General features: G+C 35.6%; 1 protein-coding gene across 1 annotated transcript in view; it reads left to right on the top strand.

Annotated features, from left to right (window-relative positions):
* LRPPRC (leucine rich pentatricopeptide repeat containing) overlaps window positions 1-17,091 on the top strand; it is a 106,847-nt gene that overhangs the window by 50,293 nt on the left and 39,463 nt on the right. The window contains exons 21-25 of the mRNA XM_026486834.4: window positions 684-814; window positions 1,531-1,616; window positions 3,049-3,256; window positions 12,162-12,286; window positions 12,757-12,863. Of these exons, the coding sequence (XP_026342619.1) occupies window positions 684-814; window positions 1,531-1,616; window positions 3,049-3,256; window positions 12,162-12,286; window positions 12,757-12,863 (657 nt within the window). The remainder of the gene's footprint in view (window positions 1-683; window positions 815-1,530; window positions 1,617-3,048; window positions 3,257-12,161; window positions 12,287-12,756; window positions 12,864-17,091) is intronic.

Here is a 17,091-nt window from a genome sequence, read left to right as displayed (position 1 = left end):
ATGCAGTAGTCATTTGCAAGTCAAATATTACTAGGTTGTTAATGCAGGGATTGAAATTCCATTTTCCTGCTGGAAAAAAGCTCTTTCTGAGATAAAGGGTCTCTTGCCTTTTTTCAGCAGGCGTCCAGCTGTACTTTGTGTTCATTTTAGTGTGTGTCTGCAATTTGTGGCATTTCACTAGACTTTTTCAGTTTCTAGTTCAATATGATTTGATCGTATGCCTGTGTTTTTGGGGAGAAAAAACCATAACTGACCTTAAGATTATAACATAGTACTGTTGAATTCTAAAATATTTTTTCACTTTACTTGGATATTAATAAACTAGACTGTGAGGAACTTTGCCATGATATATATTTCTGTGTATGGAAATTGGACTGTGAGTAGGGTACATATTTAATTTGGACGTCTTTTTTATAATACCTACAAAGCTGAAACATCAAATTTGGCACAGCAACTTGTTTTGCATTACACATAACAAATCTCTTAAACCCTACATATGTATTTTGCCCGCTTTTTGAAAGGTGAATAAAAACACCAAGGAGGAGGGAAAGTAATAACATGGCTCCATTTGTTTTTAAAGTGCTATTAACTTTTTCTACACTGTGAATGCTAAACCTAAAGATTGTACGTTTTTACCTTTATGTCATTTCTTCCTTCTTTTTTGCTTCTGTCCTTTATCTCAGAACATGCAAAAAGCTCTTGAAGTGAAAGCAAAATATGAATCAGACATGGTTGTTGGTGGCTATGCCGCTTTAATAAATTTGTGCTGTCGACATGATAATGCAGAAGATGCATTGAACCTGAAACAAGAATTGTGAGTACTCTGGCACTGAAGCAGATCATCAGCATTTATGCTGATAGACAGTCCTTGATGGATCATGTAAATTGAATATCACTTTTACAGAACGTAATATTTAAAAATTCTTTTTTGTTACTGTTTTTAAAATTTCATAATATGCCTCCCTTTGATTAGTTATGGTTTGTTTTCAGCAAGGAGTCTTTGTTTAAGTATGATCAGACATCCTGTTCCTTAGAGCCAGGGTTTTTCCCCCATTGACTATATAACTGCGTATCTCAACAGGGGTGAAGCTAACTATTTTATAAGGCTTAACATTTCCCTTTCTCTGCTGTAGTGTGACCAACATTCTGCCCATTTCTCAGGTATCTTTGGTTTCCCATTCTGATAGGAGTCATTAATTAAAAATCTGTCCTTTTGAGTATCTCAGTGTTTATGACAAAGTTAGAGTCACCTAAAGTGCTGTGAAGCAAGAGAGTTCCTTCGTTTGTATCATTTGCAGATGGGGTGATGCAGTATATGTGTAGTGTTAGATTTTTACTTCTTTTGTCATTTTGAATATAATTATCTGTGAATTTGAATATGGCTTTAAAAATAAACCTTCACTGAAACGTAGAGGCCTATGTTAATAACAATTCAGAACAACTGATCCGTTTTTTAAAGGGACAAAATGGCTATTGCAGTTGTTTTCACAGTCAGTCAACTTTTAACATAAATGTGCCTTTAATTTTTAGTGACCGTTTAGATTCATCTGCTGTCCTGGACACCGGCAAATATGTAGGCCTTGTAAAAGTATTGGGAAAACATGGCAAGCTCCAAGGTAAGCCTCGGTACATAAAGGAACTATGTGATGCAAGTATCTTGCCACTGGAATAACATGCGAATTGATATTAATGGTATATCATGTCCTGCAAAGTGCTTGAACACTTTGCATACAAATTTGCATGTGAATCCATCCAGAGCTGCATGGACAGTGTAGGCCATTAGTTTTAATGGATTGGCAAGCTTGTCATTTACATTTGCACAGCTCAGTGCTTTTTGCATTTCTACAGCTAGTTTTTATTAGCATTGCTGTTTGGATTGAGTTTGAAGATCATGACTTATGGCACAATTTGCTGATATGCCTGCACTAATGGCTTTGTTTTTGCTTAGGAACGTCTGAAGGCTGAACATAAAACCTATAAACATAACCTTTATTTAAGAATATGAATTTTGCTGTAGTCTTTGTTTTAACTTTTAATAACATTACCAAAAATATATACTTCAGGAAGTTTTTATTTAGAAGTTTGCAGAGAAAACCTCGCTGATTATATGGCTGATATGCTCTAATTTTCTCATTGTTGAGATAATGCTAAGCCTTATTACTTACACTTGATCATGTGTTCTTACTGTTTGCTTGTTTCTTACATTTCTCATTGAGCTTTATTTTGAAACTTCCTTTTTTAGCCTTCCTCTCTTCCTTTTGTTTCTAGAGAAGATTTTTAAAAAAATTTTACAGTGAAAAATATGTGGAGAAAATACTTGATTTGACCGTTGGATTGTTTTTTTTTGTTTTTGTTTTTTTTTGGAAGTCTTTCTAACAGAGAAAACTCTTTATAAGGTTTAGCCTGCTTTTTTAAAATCACTTTTTGTAAAGCGGTCAAAACATTTTGTCTGTGCCATAATTAAGAACAACATTATAAAAAATGCACTTATTCCATATCCTAAAATGTTTGTTTCTGCCTTCCTAATGAAGCTTAATGAATCTAATGTATTAACATGCAGTCTTTTGGAAAGCTTTCATTGGCTCTGCTTGGCTAATTAGTATCGACATAGCAAACAGGCCCTATCGGTATCAGACCATTAGTCTGGCTGTATATACAGTGTAAACACATCTTTATTATCTGGCCTCCTGACAAGCCATCTGCTGAAGAAACAATGATGTGATTTAGCAGATGTTAGCTCTGAACGATAAAAGCATCCATTTAGGAGGATCTTACAGCTATAGGGCAGACCGTACAGGGTTACGTGGTGCAGAGTGGGCACACAGTCCCTATCTATAATTTGTAGTCAAAGTTGCAGGGAAATGATAAAACCATGCTATTGTGGATTTATAATTGTAGTCTCGTTTAGAAATGCAAGTAGTAATTAACTTGAAATCGGCATTATACACTAGAATTTACATTCCTGCTGGGCTTGAAATGCTGTTTTAATAGCAGTTTGTTTTCCCTACATGAAATTACCTAAGGGTCTTTTGTGTTACTTCATTGTAGATGCTATTAACATTCTAAAGGAGATGAAAGAGAAGGATGTTCTTATCAAAGATGCAACAGTCTTGTCCTTTTTCCACATCCTTAATGGCGCAGCTTTAAGAGGTGAAACCGAAACAGTGGAACAATTGCATGAAGCCATCATGACTCTAGGGTTAGCAAAACCCTCTGCTTCCTTAAGTTCCCCGTTGGTCACTCTGTATCTGGAAAAGTAAGTTAATTGAAATTTGTGTTTTAAATGTTGGCATTAAAATAATGAATCTGATCATTTGAGGATTATATTTTGTCAGTACCCCGTGCTGCTTGGAAGCCTTGGAGGTTATTTGCCACGGAATAAGAGGACTTAATACGGACCGGTTGACCTTTAAAATGACCAGCAGCCCGGTGTGGTCCTGTGGGTTGCTTCTCAATGGAGTGGTCTGGGGTGATTTTTTTGTGGAGCATATGATGATATTACATGAAATTGAATCTAATTTTTCCCAGTTTTGAGCCGTTTAGGTGTTAATTATTAATATAAGAAGGAAGGGTTCTCTGGGGCTTTTGATAATGCATCGTGACTGTCATTCAGGTAATAACGCAGCAGCATCTCTCCAGTGCTCCGTTTTTCCATGTGGTATTTGATTTTAATAGCATGTGCCAATACAGTGAGCCCAGCTTCCATAAATACTCTAGAAGATGTCTCTGTGCCTTGGGGGAGAAAGATTAATTTTGTTGATAACGGTGAGGTTTCCGGAGTTTGAAATTTTTTACATTTGAAATGCTCAAGTTGGTGCCTAATTTAAGATATTATTTGTAGTTCAAATCGTAAAAACCAACCCTACTCTCTTGTAATGAGTGAAACATTTGAGTAAGACCATTAAGCAATTAAACACCCTTTATTATCTTGTTTTCTTTTTGCATTTGTTTTCCCTTTTTTTTTTTTTAATTTCCTAGCTCTTTCCGCTTTGTCATCTTTTTCATGGCTTAATGCCATTTTTAATCCGCCTATTTTGTGATTGGGATTTTCTGATTTTATTTACTTTATTTTAATTCCAGTGTAGTTAACATACAGAGTTATATTAGTTTCAGGTGTACAATATAGTGATTCAACACTTACACTGCTCAGTGCTCATCAAGACGAATGTGTGGGATTTTTCGGGTTTTAGTATGGATGTGGCCCTGTCGATGCCAGGAGAAAAGTAAAAGGTATCTCTTAATGGTTCTCATATTCTTCCCAAATTTCTAGTAGTTTTTCCTTATTTATTAGAGGATAGAATTAATTGAATATAATGAATGGTTAAGTATTGAATTTAAAATGGGGAATAAAAATCATCTCAGCTCCATGTTAGGAAATGTGGGTATACATATTTATACACACACAGATACATCCACATATATGTTTGATGAAATAATTTCTTTGCCATCCAATCGAAAAATAGTTCATCAAGTTAGATGATTGGCCAGAGCTTAACCTCTACAATCTCAGCATTACATCCTTTTAAAGAAGTAGTGATTCAAACAATTACTGTGTTACTGAGTTCTCATGTTCACAGCCAACTATATATAGAAATCCTATAATTAATATGCTTCCTACTAGAATTTTTTTGATTGTTTGAAAGACCCATCTCTGCAGATTGCATGTGGAGCTCTACATAGGGATTTGAAAGAAATGGGCCCAGTGCCCAGAAGAATTAGGCCCTCCTCTACTACTGGGCAAAAATAAAATAATTAACAATGAAAACGAGGCCATGGTAGAAAAGTATCTTACAAATAGAAATACTTTGAAGACAGAGACGACATGAAAGTTTTCTAAAAGAGGTCTGCAGATGGGGCTCATGAACCAAGGAGAGCTTACCCACAGGAAAATGGAAATATCATGGGTTCATATGTTAACCTGGAGCATGCTCCGTGTTTCTGATTGTATAGTCAGAGATTTGTATGTCTTAGTAAAATGTGGCTGTCTCTATTAATTGGTCTAGAGAAATCTAAATTAGTATCTTTTCTTTTGTGATTTCTTTCTACTTTCAGATATATCGAGAAATTATTACCTACTATTTTGATTTGCCTAGTTTTTTTTTTTTTTTTGCTATCTTTGCTTTGCAAAGGCAGTCTCCATGGCAAGATCTTTCAATTTATCATAATAAGAAGATTTTGTTGACTGTTTTAGAGTCATGAGAATAATGAGGAGGTGGTAAAGGAAATTTCATGTTTATAAAATAGCAGAAGACAGTAGTAGCACCTCTAGTCTGGGCTAAGTTGGGGGAAAAAATGTCTTCGAAAACTTTTTTTCAGTTGTGTTTTCCCTAACTGATGGAAGATAACTAATTCAGAATCATGACAAGCGCAGTACAAGGATTAACTAAACTAGCCTGCCAAAAAGTCCACATGTATTTGATTTGATTAAATATGTTTAATCTTCAATAATATCATGTAATTGACCTCAGCAGGTGTGAGCTCATCTAGAGAATGAGACTTATTTATTCAGACTTGAGATAAAAGTATGAAATGCATTTCAGAATATCATACAAAATCTTCATCTTTTCATTCAAAGACAAGCATCTTTTTGGAATGTCACCACAAAGACTCTAAAGAGACGGTCACTTAAATATTGTAATTCTGGAACAAATCCATGAGATTGGGTTTTTCTAGAAAGATGATCTTTAAGATTCGGTAAGATCTTAATTTTGAGACTGACTTTTCCAGCAGTAAATAAAACACAGGAGAAAGTAATCCTGTCTCAGTTTGTTACTTGGAAAATGTACAAAAAGCTTTATGGGTGTGGAAAACAGTACATTTTGTTTCTGTTTATTTGCAGAGGAAAATACAAAATAATAACAGGTTTGCAAAATTGTAAAGAAGTTGGTAAACTAATCTATTTATTAAAATGATAATACTTGTATTAAATGGGAAGATATGCAGAGTTGAACAAAACTTTCATGTGTTTCATTTACATTAGGATTATTTTATAAGCCACATGTCTACATGTAGTCCAAATGAATGGTATTTGAAACGTTTTTTTGGTAACTACTTAAAATTTTTTATTGAAATCGTGCCTGATTCTGGAAGACAATCTGGGTCCTCCATATTAAGGAAGAAAAAAATGCTTTAAAATAGGTTATAAGAGCTTTTGATTAGTCTTTATGCTATGGTAAAGGAAATGAAATTAATAAAATCTGGGCCATTAGGTTTAAAAGCATAAAAATTTGTATGATGTAGTTTCAGATTCACTTGTCTTATAGCTTATCCGTTTTGGTTTCATTGCATATGAAAAATATCTGAAGCTGTTTAACTGGATTATTTAGTGCAAATGATCAAAGAAGCTTTAATTTCTGCTTTCCATTAAGGACTTTTCTGTGCTGATTTGTGCTATAATCTGTATATGCCTACATGCATTTCATTTAAGTGAATCATGGACTTTGTATATTTAATCCTCCCAGAACTCTTGCTAAGTTAATCTTGAGTTCTTCATAAAGGTCACAGTTTCTGTAAGATGAACCTATAATCATAAAAGTTTTAAAATTCACTGTAGCACTTTAAAATGTTGCATAAATGGGAAATATACTTTTTAAAATGCTGGTTCTTCTGTCATACACACTCCCCTTCAATTTTAGCATCTTCATTTGTACTGGATACTTTTATTATTTATGGGAATGCTTGCCTTCCAGAGTAAAACTCTTTATGTGCTGAAAGGAAATTAAGGAGGTTTGGCTCTTTTACTCCATTATTGCAATTAAGAATTTAGCATCATCAGTGCCGAAGGACAAAAGTGGTTCATTTGCCCTAGGGGGACAGGACAGTGATAAGATGATTTTTCGTCAAGGATCATTGGGTCGTAATTAAGTTACATTCATGGCTATTGCTTTTTGAAGGATGATTGGTAAATGACAGGCTTCATGTGCTTAGTACGGACAGTGTTCAGTAGGGTTTTTTCTGCCTCTGTCAGAAAATCCTGTTGAGCCTGATAATGTAAATGTGGCATTTTATTCTGAACAAAAGAGCAGGGAAATGAGCTATCTTGTCTAATCATTCAGTTGTTTAACACCGACTTCCAGTTTAGACTCAATTGGCTGGAAAGCACTTGACATGTGAAGTTAGTGCTGTTCGGAACGCATGTTTGAGTAAATTTTAAAGTAAGTGACAGCTAAATTGTACCTAGGGAAATTACAAAGCCTTCAACACAGTTAATTTTTTGGGGAGGATTAGTTGTAATTGCAACACCAGTCTCCTTGAAGATTCCTCATTTATAGATGATGAACAGAAAAAAAAACATTTAGCTCTTTCAAAGGCTGGTTCTCTTAACAGAATAATTTTTACGAAGATGCCGGTTTCTCTTGAATTGATTTCTCTCCACACTGAACAACTGCTTAAGATTTATAGAATAGTTTGTTTTTAGAGTGTTGAAGTGTTTTTTTCCCTCATTTTAAACTTTTTTCTTCCCCAAACTCCCCTTTTCTCTAGTGATTTCAGATTTTGAGAGCTTTTCAAGTCAGTAATCCCTTTAGGTAAATTGCCACTTCACTAACACTTTATGCGTAATGTTGAAGCACTTTATTCCAATTAAAAATCAATATTTGTCAATTTTTTGTGGTTTAAATTAAGTATACTCTCTGGATTGGAAAGTAAGTTACTATAAGGAGATTAAATTTGAAGCTACTGATAGGTGAATAGATAGTTGTCACTAGTCATTCTTGTTCTAATAGTATAGGGTGTGTGAAATGCATCTATGATTTTTATAGTTAGGGATGGTGAGAAATTTGACGTAGGAGTGCTTTGTTTCCTGGTGTCTTTGAGTTGATCAGTGGATGCCTCATATGAATGTATGTCCGTGTGTGTTTTTCTGTCAGTGACATTATGGCATACTTTAATTCCATCAGTAATGACTAAAGCTAAAGGTGGTATCACATTTGCCGTATGGACTTCAAGCTCGCCGTTTTAGATGTTCCTCCATGAAATAACGCAAAATTACAGTTTGTAGAGGGATATAGGGTCATGTTCCCTTAAAAAAGTAAATCGGAGATTCTAGACTATATTTTAATATGGGCCAAGTCCATACAAGTTAGTAAATAAAACTCTCCTTTTTTTTAAAGATTTATTTATTTGAGAGAGCAAGGGCACGACCTCGCGAGAGCGCAAGGGGGAGGGGCAGGAGGAGAGGGAAAGGAGAGACTCTCAGGCCGACTTTGTGCTCAGCCCTGATGCGGCTCTGGGTCTCATAACCCCGTGATCATGACCGGAGCTGAAACCGAGAGTCGGACGCTTAACCAGCTGAGCCACCCAGCCACCCCAATAAATAAAACGTCCTTTTTGTTGTTCAAATTACGTACTGGACTCAGCCAATGATATATATGTTTTCTTAACATTTAGAATTCTAGAATCTTCCTTTTTTCTGTTCTGCCTTAATAGACTCACAGAATTTTGATAAAGCTTATATTAATTTGTATCAATCAAAAAAATTTTGAATGATTGCTTATTAGGGTATATAGTTTCATTCATGAAAATTATTTTATGTACTTCATTGAAATATTTTGGGGAGGGTCTAGTCATTGAAAAAAAGCCATAGTGGGTTTGCCTATTTTTTTTTTTTATAGATACCAATATGTTATAGAGTTGGTTTTCTTTTAGCCTTATTTGATGTTTGTGAAAGCAGTGGCTAAATTTTGATCAGGAATGGGCTTAAAAATTTGTGACACGTGTGTATATAAAGCTTTCAGAATTATGAATATATAGTGAAGTCAGCATAGAATCAAAAGTTGTTTTGCATGCAGAGTTAATGTTATCAATAAGATTTCCTCAGAACATTACTGTTATTTTAGAGGAGGGTTTTTAATCAGCTGTAGTGTTTTAAAGTCTAGAAAGGAAATCACAGAATCATCTTAGGTCACAGCACCTAGAAGTACGCTGTGGTAAAGTGCTATCCCAACATCTCGGGTATAAAGCAGTTTCCACCTTTTTCCTTTGGATATTTTGCTATTTTTGCTGACTTCATCTTACCTAGTAGAAGTGGTATTTTCACGTGATGATTTTCTCTGTCAGTGTGAAACATTTGAGTTGATGAAATCTAATAAGCTCAAATTCATAGAACCTCACATTAAAGAATTAGAACTGGAGGGAACCCACAGGTTCCTTGAGTTCAGCCATTGTCATAATCTGCTTTTTATCACCACTTCTGGAAATTTATCACAGGGCTATAGCCGAGCTAGTACTTATCAAAGTGGGATTGCAATTCAAAGGTCCTGTGAGTATGTAACTATTTTCATAGCAGTGTCGATTTTAGATACTTTTTCGTATTTTTCATTTTCATCACCCAAGTTTTTAAGCTTTAGTAGGGAAGATTAATGAAGACATCATATTACATGAAAGATGGACATCTTTATCTCCTTTTAATATGACATAATCCAGGCACAAGTCAGAATGTAGATGATAGGGATTGAGAAGAACGGACTAATTATTAGTTCATTTCCTTTTTTTTTCCTCCCCAGTTCATTCGTTCATTTCTGTCATCAGTCCACTTGTATGAAATGTTTCATTGTAGATTTCTTACTCATTTTGTTGGCAACCTGAGAGCAGTGACAGTGGTACTTAAAATTACTAACAAATATATGAATTATTTCCATTTTACTATTCTTGTCTTTTCTGTTGTTGTTCTGAGCATGTATAATCTTCAGAAGCATATATTTGGAGACCAAAGACTATTAACATGTCTCTTTGATTGACAGAACAATTATTCATTCATTTATTGATAGCTTTGACCTAATGTAGGAGAAATACAGTTGAGACATACTGTTCTAGTTTGGGAATTGATCTGAAAAAGCAGATCATACTCCTTCAAAAAAAAAATCAGTATGTGTTAGTTGTTCTTTTGAAAATATTTTTAGTAATTTTTTGTTAATTGGAATAGTAGAAAGCTGATAATCGAACTTGTGTCTGAAGCAAGAGGAAATACTGATTATATAAAGGTTTATATCATATGTGGTAGCTACTGTAGCATTTCTCTTGCATGACAGTAATCTAGCCTGCAACATCTACTTGCGGTTTTGAAATTAACCTGTAATTTAGTCTTCACCCCAAATGACAAAAATTCAAATGACTCTGTGGGGTGCCAGAAGATGCACTGTAAACAGGGCTTAGGAAGGGGATAAGGTAGAGCTCTGGCAGGATCGGCTCGCTTTCACTGTGTCAGTATTATTGCAATAAAATTAACACTTCTTCGTGGTATTTTCCTTTCAGTACAGCTTAAAATCTTAATCTAGATAAAATAGTAATTCAGTCTCGGGCAACATAACATTTGTATAATGGACCAAAATGTTAGGGCTTCAACAGAAATTTTAAAAATGCTTTCCTCCTTTTGAAAACTATTGCATGTGAGAGAAAGGTGTTTTCTCCGCAGAGCTTGTTATGAACTGTCACTAACCATGCGTCCCTTTTCTATATTTCATACTTTCTTTTCAAAAATCTTTAATTTCTTATTCCACATCATACCACCTGATAAGGTTAAACCGGCAGCAGTGTTTTCACTAGAGCATAATGCGTATTTAGATGGAGTCAACTGAGAGCGGGACGTGGGAAGGCGGTGCCTTCCTCTGTTTACCCTGGTAGCCTTAGGTTAATCCTTCGATCTTCACATACCTTAATTTCCTCATCTATTTAAAAATAAAGGAGGGTGGCATGTAGAATTGGATCACATGATTTCTGTAGTTTTCCCAAGGTCTTACATATTTCTCATACTGTCATTTTCCTTTTAAAAGGAAAAAGTAGTTTTTGAGGACTCACAAGGATGCATTTCCACACTCTTGTTTAAGAAATTCTGACTTAATGAAAATACGTCTTTTAATCATTACCACAGAAGAGAAACCTTGACTTTCCAATGGGATATAATTTTTTTTTTTTTTTAAGATTTTACTTTTAAGTAATCTCAACATGGGGCTCAAACCCACAACCCTTAGATCAAGAGTCCCATGCTCCATTGACTGAGCCAGCCGGGCACCCCTGGAAATAATTTTTAAAAGCTTGCCCTCTAATGAGGATTCTCCTAGAATTCACTGATCTTAAGAATGTCCGGGTTTTGGGGCGCCTGGGTAGTGCAGTCATAAAGCGTCTGCCTTCGGCTCAGGGCGTGATCCCGGCGTTCCGGGATCGAGTCCCATATTGGGATCCTCCGCTGGGAGCCTGCTTCTTCCTCTCCCACTCCCCCTGCTGTGTTCCCTCTCTCGCTGGCTGTCTCTCTGTCACATAAATAAATAAAATCTTTAAAAAAAAAAAAAAAAAAGAATGTCCGAGTTTTTAGCCACAAATAAGTTTCTGTATATATGAATCCTGAAGTTATTTCCTCCTTGTCTGGAGAGGTGGCAGTATGAAAAATAGGATGATAAAGTTGAAAGTACTTGAAAATTCCTTGGTAGCTACTGATAGACATTTCATAATGCTTCCCAAATCTAGAATTATTGAGGACTGTAAACACACATAAGTAGTTAGAAAAAATATTTGGTAGTAGTCCTTGTTAGAAATAACGTATTCTTATTGCAATTTAATATATGAAATCAGATTTTTAAAAGATTTTATTTATTTATGGGTACGTGAGCATGAGCAGAGGGACAAGCCAACTCTCCCCGCTCAGTGTGGATCCTGATGTGGGGGCTCAGTCTCAGGACCTTGAGATCATGACCTGAGCTGAAACCAAGAGTCAGACCGTCAACCACCTGAGTCATCCCGGCGCCCCTGAAATCAGATTTTATTTATAATAATCTCAGAGAATGCCTTCATTTATTTGGACTTTTTTTAAAGAGTGCTATTTAGGGGCACCTGGGTGGCTTGGTCTGTTAAGCATCCGATTCTTGATCTCAGCTCAGGTCTTGATCTCAGAGTCATGAGTTCAAGCCGCATGTTGGGCTTCATGTCCAACTTAAAAAAAATAAAAATAAAAAGTGCTATTTAGCAAGTGAAATAATGAAAGATGAAGCAGGGAAAATAGGGAACTGTTAACGATGTCTGTACTCAGAACGTTTATTTATACTGTATAAGGATTGTTTCTCTCTTTTTCCATTTTGGCTTTTTTAAAGCTCCGTGATGTACATGTTGACTGCTCGTCGTTGTGCATCTAGATATATTTTATTCATTGTTTGTATTTTGATGTTTCCAAGGGATGACTTAGGTGCTGCTCTTGAAGTCTCCATCAACTGCTATGAAAAGTATAAAGTATTACCAAGGATTCATGATATCTTATGTAAACTGATAGAGAAAGGCGAGACTGATCTAATTCAGAAAGGTTGGTCACCTCCAATATCTTGCTGTAGTTGCTTTTCCCCTTTTGCCTATTTAATCTCAATGCATCACTGTGAAGAGAAAATTTTACAGGAAGGGAAGCACATCTAGGGGAACTTTGTTATACTTCTAAAATAAAAAAGACAATATCAGGTAGATTTTCATTGCTGTCAGTATCCTTGATTTTAACAACTGTTCATTTTGGAAACTTGCCCTTCTGTTATTTTTTGCTCTGCTTCTTGGTAATCTGCCTTTATGAGTTTTTCCCCCTTATCCTCACCAGTTCTCTTTGAAGCTGGTCTTAGGTACTTACTGTCATAAATGTATGCTGTTAGATAAAGAATGTGATGGAAAATTGGTTGATACAGTGCTGGCCTTTAAGTTACTACAAATATTTGTTTTAAAGTTTTCTTATATTTCTCCAGAACTTCAAGTGATACTGTGTTTCTTTATATTTTTTCTTCTACTCTCTAGCAATGAACTTTGTGAGCCAGGAACAAGGTGAAATGACGATGCTATATGATCTCTTCTTCGCCTTCCTACAAACAGGAAATTACAAAGAGGCCAAGAAGATCATTGAGGTATGATTTTTTTAACTAAGTACTCTAATTGTACAGCTATTTACACTCTTAATTGGAATATGTTTAAAAATTTCAACCTTTAATTACAGTTGTTCTGATTCATGTTAATATAATTCTATCCCAATAATGGGGGCGGGGGGGGTAACTCGGCCAGCTTCTTTATTGTATATAATTACAGTTCAGAAAAGGCAGCCTGGTTGTATATTGAATTTGTTTCCTCACTTTGTTAAATTCACTGTTCTGTATCAAAATGATATTTGCATATTAAATCTTGGATTGTGGAACAATTAAATTAAACTGGCATTCCTGGGTGTAAAGTTGCTAATCCTCTTTGCCAAGGAATTCTTTGTTCTTAAAAGCAGTGGAATTTAATTTGCTGCAGACCATGCTCAGATTTATTTGTAATGCTTGTCTACAAGTTAATCAGCCAAACAAGTGCTGTCTGCAACTGTTTGGCATTTAATTTAAAATTTCTTCTTCTTCTTCTTCTTCTTTTTTTTTTTTTAACTATGGTAAGCAGCTTATGGGAAATGGCAGGTGACAAACCTGGTCTGTTTAGGATTAGTGTATTTTATCTAGGCTTGATTGAAATTTTACTTACTGAAATTGATAAGTCAAAGGGCAACTATAAAATCTGTCCAAATTATGATTAACTTCACTATTAAGCAATTCTATTTCCTCTAAATAAAACATTCCACAGAGGATAGACCCCATTACCTTAAGAAAAATTATTTAATGTGAAATAAATAAAATATATATCAGTAATCCTGTTTCTGTCAGATCATACTTTGCATTACTCCATGTCTTTTTCCAAAAGTTCCCGTGGTGGATGGGACACAAAGGTGGTATTTGGCCTCCTTATTGGTATATTGATGACTGCTTATCATGAGGTTGAAAACGTAGGCATATAACCCAGAAAATTATTAGTTTCTCATGAAGTTTTTCAAAGAAGAGAAAAGTATGAGAAGGGAAGACTGTGAAATTGATTCAGAATGTTCTTCTCGGTCTGTCTTACAACTCAGTCTGTCCTCCTGTAAGAGGGAAGTGGGACATGCTGTCTTGGACTGGTGCCCCTGTAGCTTAAGCAGTTCATTTGTATTTTCTAGAAAATAGTATAAATTCTTTCAAAAAGTGCCTGGTGTATCTGAAAATATGGGAAGCTGTCTGCCTTTTGAGTTCTGCTGCTCTGGATGCCTGGTATCAGTATTAGCAGGGCGCTGATCAGAGGTGAAAGGAAGCTCAGGTATTCAGATAATAGTGACGAGAGGCTCTATAGTAGGAAATCATGTGTTTCTCTTCATGTAGTAATCAAGACCTAATTGGAAGAGCCAAAGGCGTAAGAGTGAGTTCTCCTTTTGCCATCTACTCGCTAGCGTGGTAACGGACAGTTACTAAACCTTTTTAAGCTTCCTCCTCTATAAAAGCAATATAGTATCTTTCTTTAAGATTCAATCACATAATGTATGTAAAGCAGCTTGCATGTTTCTGGATTATGGTAGTAATCAATAATATTAATTCTCTTTGCCGCTTGAAAGTAGGGATTGTGTTATCTTCTTTACCCCGCATAATTCACAGTATGATGCTTAGCATAAAGGTACATGTTGTCACATGAATAGGCAAGAGAAAACTGCCTCTTAATTACTTTAAAGCTTTGCCAAATGCAACATCATTGAGTGTAATCATTTAGGGATGCTGTCTACTGATGACAGAATTTTCATAGCGGATGTGTACAAAATTGCTTAAAGGATAAAGAATGGCTTTATAGAACCCCTGCAGTATTCTAGGGTAGGACAGCAGGTGTGTGATACATGGGAATATACTGAAGCATATTTCTAGTTTCTTTTTTTTTTTTTTTTTAGTGGTTAGTTGGGTATGAATTAAAGTGGGAACTTGCTTTTTTCACTATTAAAATTCAAGGCCTGGAATTCTCTTATAGTTTTCTAAGGATTATTGAAAATATAACAAGTAATAAGATATAATAAACTATGACTGTATCAGCATGTGAAAGAATATTGTAAATACTGAGCAACATTTTTTTTTTTTATCATTCCCAAAAATGCAATAGTGTCTTATCAATGGGTAGATTTGCTGGGGTTGAGTTTCCAAAGCAAAATACACAGTGAAGCTTCTTTGTATTTCAAGCACTGTGGGAGATAAGATAAGCCAGTCATAAAAATGTTCATATTAAATGAAGAAAGGAGAGGTAGGATTCAGTGTGTAATAGGACTCGTATTGTTTTTTTAAATGAGCTGGTGTACATATATCATGTATATAATACATTGTAATATTGTCTTACATTTTATTTCTATACATGGATTATTGCAGGAAAGTGGACTTATAGCTGCTATTCTACTTTATGCTTTTCTGTATTTCCTGAGTTTTCTGTAATGAGCATATAAATACTTGTACTCAGAAAAAGTGTGTTCTTCCAAAAGAAAGAGAATAAGAAAGTGAGTCAGACAAAGATTTACTAAAAGTGAATCAGACCAAGAGCTAATATGAAGCTCCTTGAATGTGAGATTAATGTGTGAGAATAATTACTATATGAGACTGAGAAGTATTATCTGCTACAAGAAAAGTATGAATACTTCTGAGAGTTCAAGGATCTAACGTATTCCCAGTGAAGGAAATTAGGCAAGACTTTCTGGAGGAAATGGAGCATGAGGTGGGGGTCGATGCATATGGTATTCTTTAACATTAGAGAGTTTGATGGGGCTGGGAAGGCTATTACAGGTATTAGAGGTCAAGCAAAGAAGTAGAAAGGGGAAATCTCTAAATAGTTCTTTTTCTCCAGCTTTATTGAAATAGAATTGACATGTGACATTGTGTCAGCTTAAGGTGTACAGCATAGCGTGTTAATTTGATTACTTACATTTTACAAAGTGATTACTTCAGTAGCATTAGTTAACACCTCTGTCACCTCATATACTTACTATTTCTTTTTTGTGATGAGAACATTTAAGATTTACTGTTTTAGTGGGGCGCGTGGGTGGCTCAGTTGGTTAAATATCCGACTCTTGATTTTAGTTCAGGTTTTGATCTCAGGGTCAAGAGTTTAAGTCTTGCATTGGGCTCCATGTTTAAAAAAAATATAGATAGATATAGGTGTATGTACATAAGTGCATATAGATACATAGATTTATTCTCTTAACTTTCAAGTATATAATACAGTATTGTTTCTCTTTTTTATTAAAAACTTCTTTTTTAAAATTTTATTTATTTAAGTAATCTCTACACCCAGTGTGGGGCTCAAACTCAAGACCTGACATCAAGAGTCATACACTCCTCTGATTGAGCCAGCCATGCGCCCGTATAGTATAGTATTGTTAACTATAGTCACCGTGCTGAATGTTAGGCCCCCAGAACCTATTCATCTTACAAGGGAAGTTTGTACCCTTTGGCCAGTATCTCCCCATTTCCCCTGAGCCCCTGGCAAATACCATTCTAAAGGTTTGGTGGTTTTAGATTTGACATATAAGTGAGATCATACTGTATCTGCCTTTCTCTGCCTGACATATTTCACTTAGCATAATACCCTCAAGGTCCATCCTATTTGATCAATTTCCCCTGCCTCCCTTCTTCTCTTCTTTTCTCCTTTCCTCTTTCCTTCCCTGTCTCTTTCTTCCCTCACTCCCTTCTTTATATCAGTAATAAATAATTTTTTTAAAGATTTTATTTATTTATATCAGACAGAAGGAGAGCGAGAGAGAGCATGAGCGGGTAGGAGGGGCAGAGGGAGAAGCCGGCTCCCCATTGAGCAGGGAGCCCAACATGGGGCTCGATCCCAGGACCCTGGGATCTTGACCCAAGCTGAAGGCAGACGCTTAAACAACTGAGCCATCCAGGCGCCCTGATAATAAATAATTATTGATGACATCTTATGGTCTGGTCCTAGAGAAAGACCTTTAAAAAATGAATCTATATAATGCAGTAACTGCTGTAGAAAAGACCTATTGCAGACTCCATCTTTCTGAGGAAGTCATGTTTGGGATGAGAACTAAAGGATAAATTGGGCGCCAGCCAAATGGAGTGGAGGTAAAAGCATTTCAGGTAGATGGAACTTCCTGTGCAAAGGCCCTGAGGCAGGAAAGTGCTTCCATCTTTTATCTTTCTTCTGTCTCTCTCTTTTTTTTTTAGGATTTTATTTATTTATTTGAGAGAGATAGCAAGAGAGAGCACAAGCACGGGGAGCGGCAGAGGGAAGGGGAGAAGCAGGCTCCTGGCTGAG

This window comes from Ursus arctos, unplaced genomic scaffold (assembly GCF_023065955.2).
Source record: "Ursus arctos isolate Adak ecotype North America unplaced genomic scaffold, UrsArc2.0 scaffold_8, whole genome shotgun sequence".
Classification (NCBI taxonomy): domain Eukaryota; kingdom Metazoa; phylum Chordata; class Mammalia; order Carnivora; family Ursidae; genus Ursus; species Ursus arctos.
Note: the sequence above shows the minus strand (reverse complement) of the source record. Positions and strands in the feature narration are given on the sequence as shown.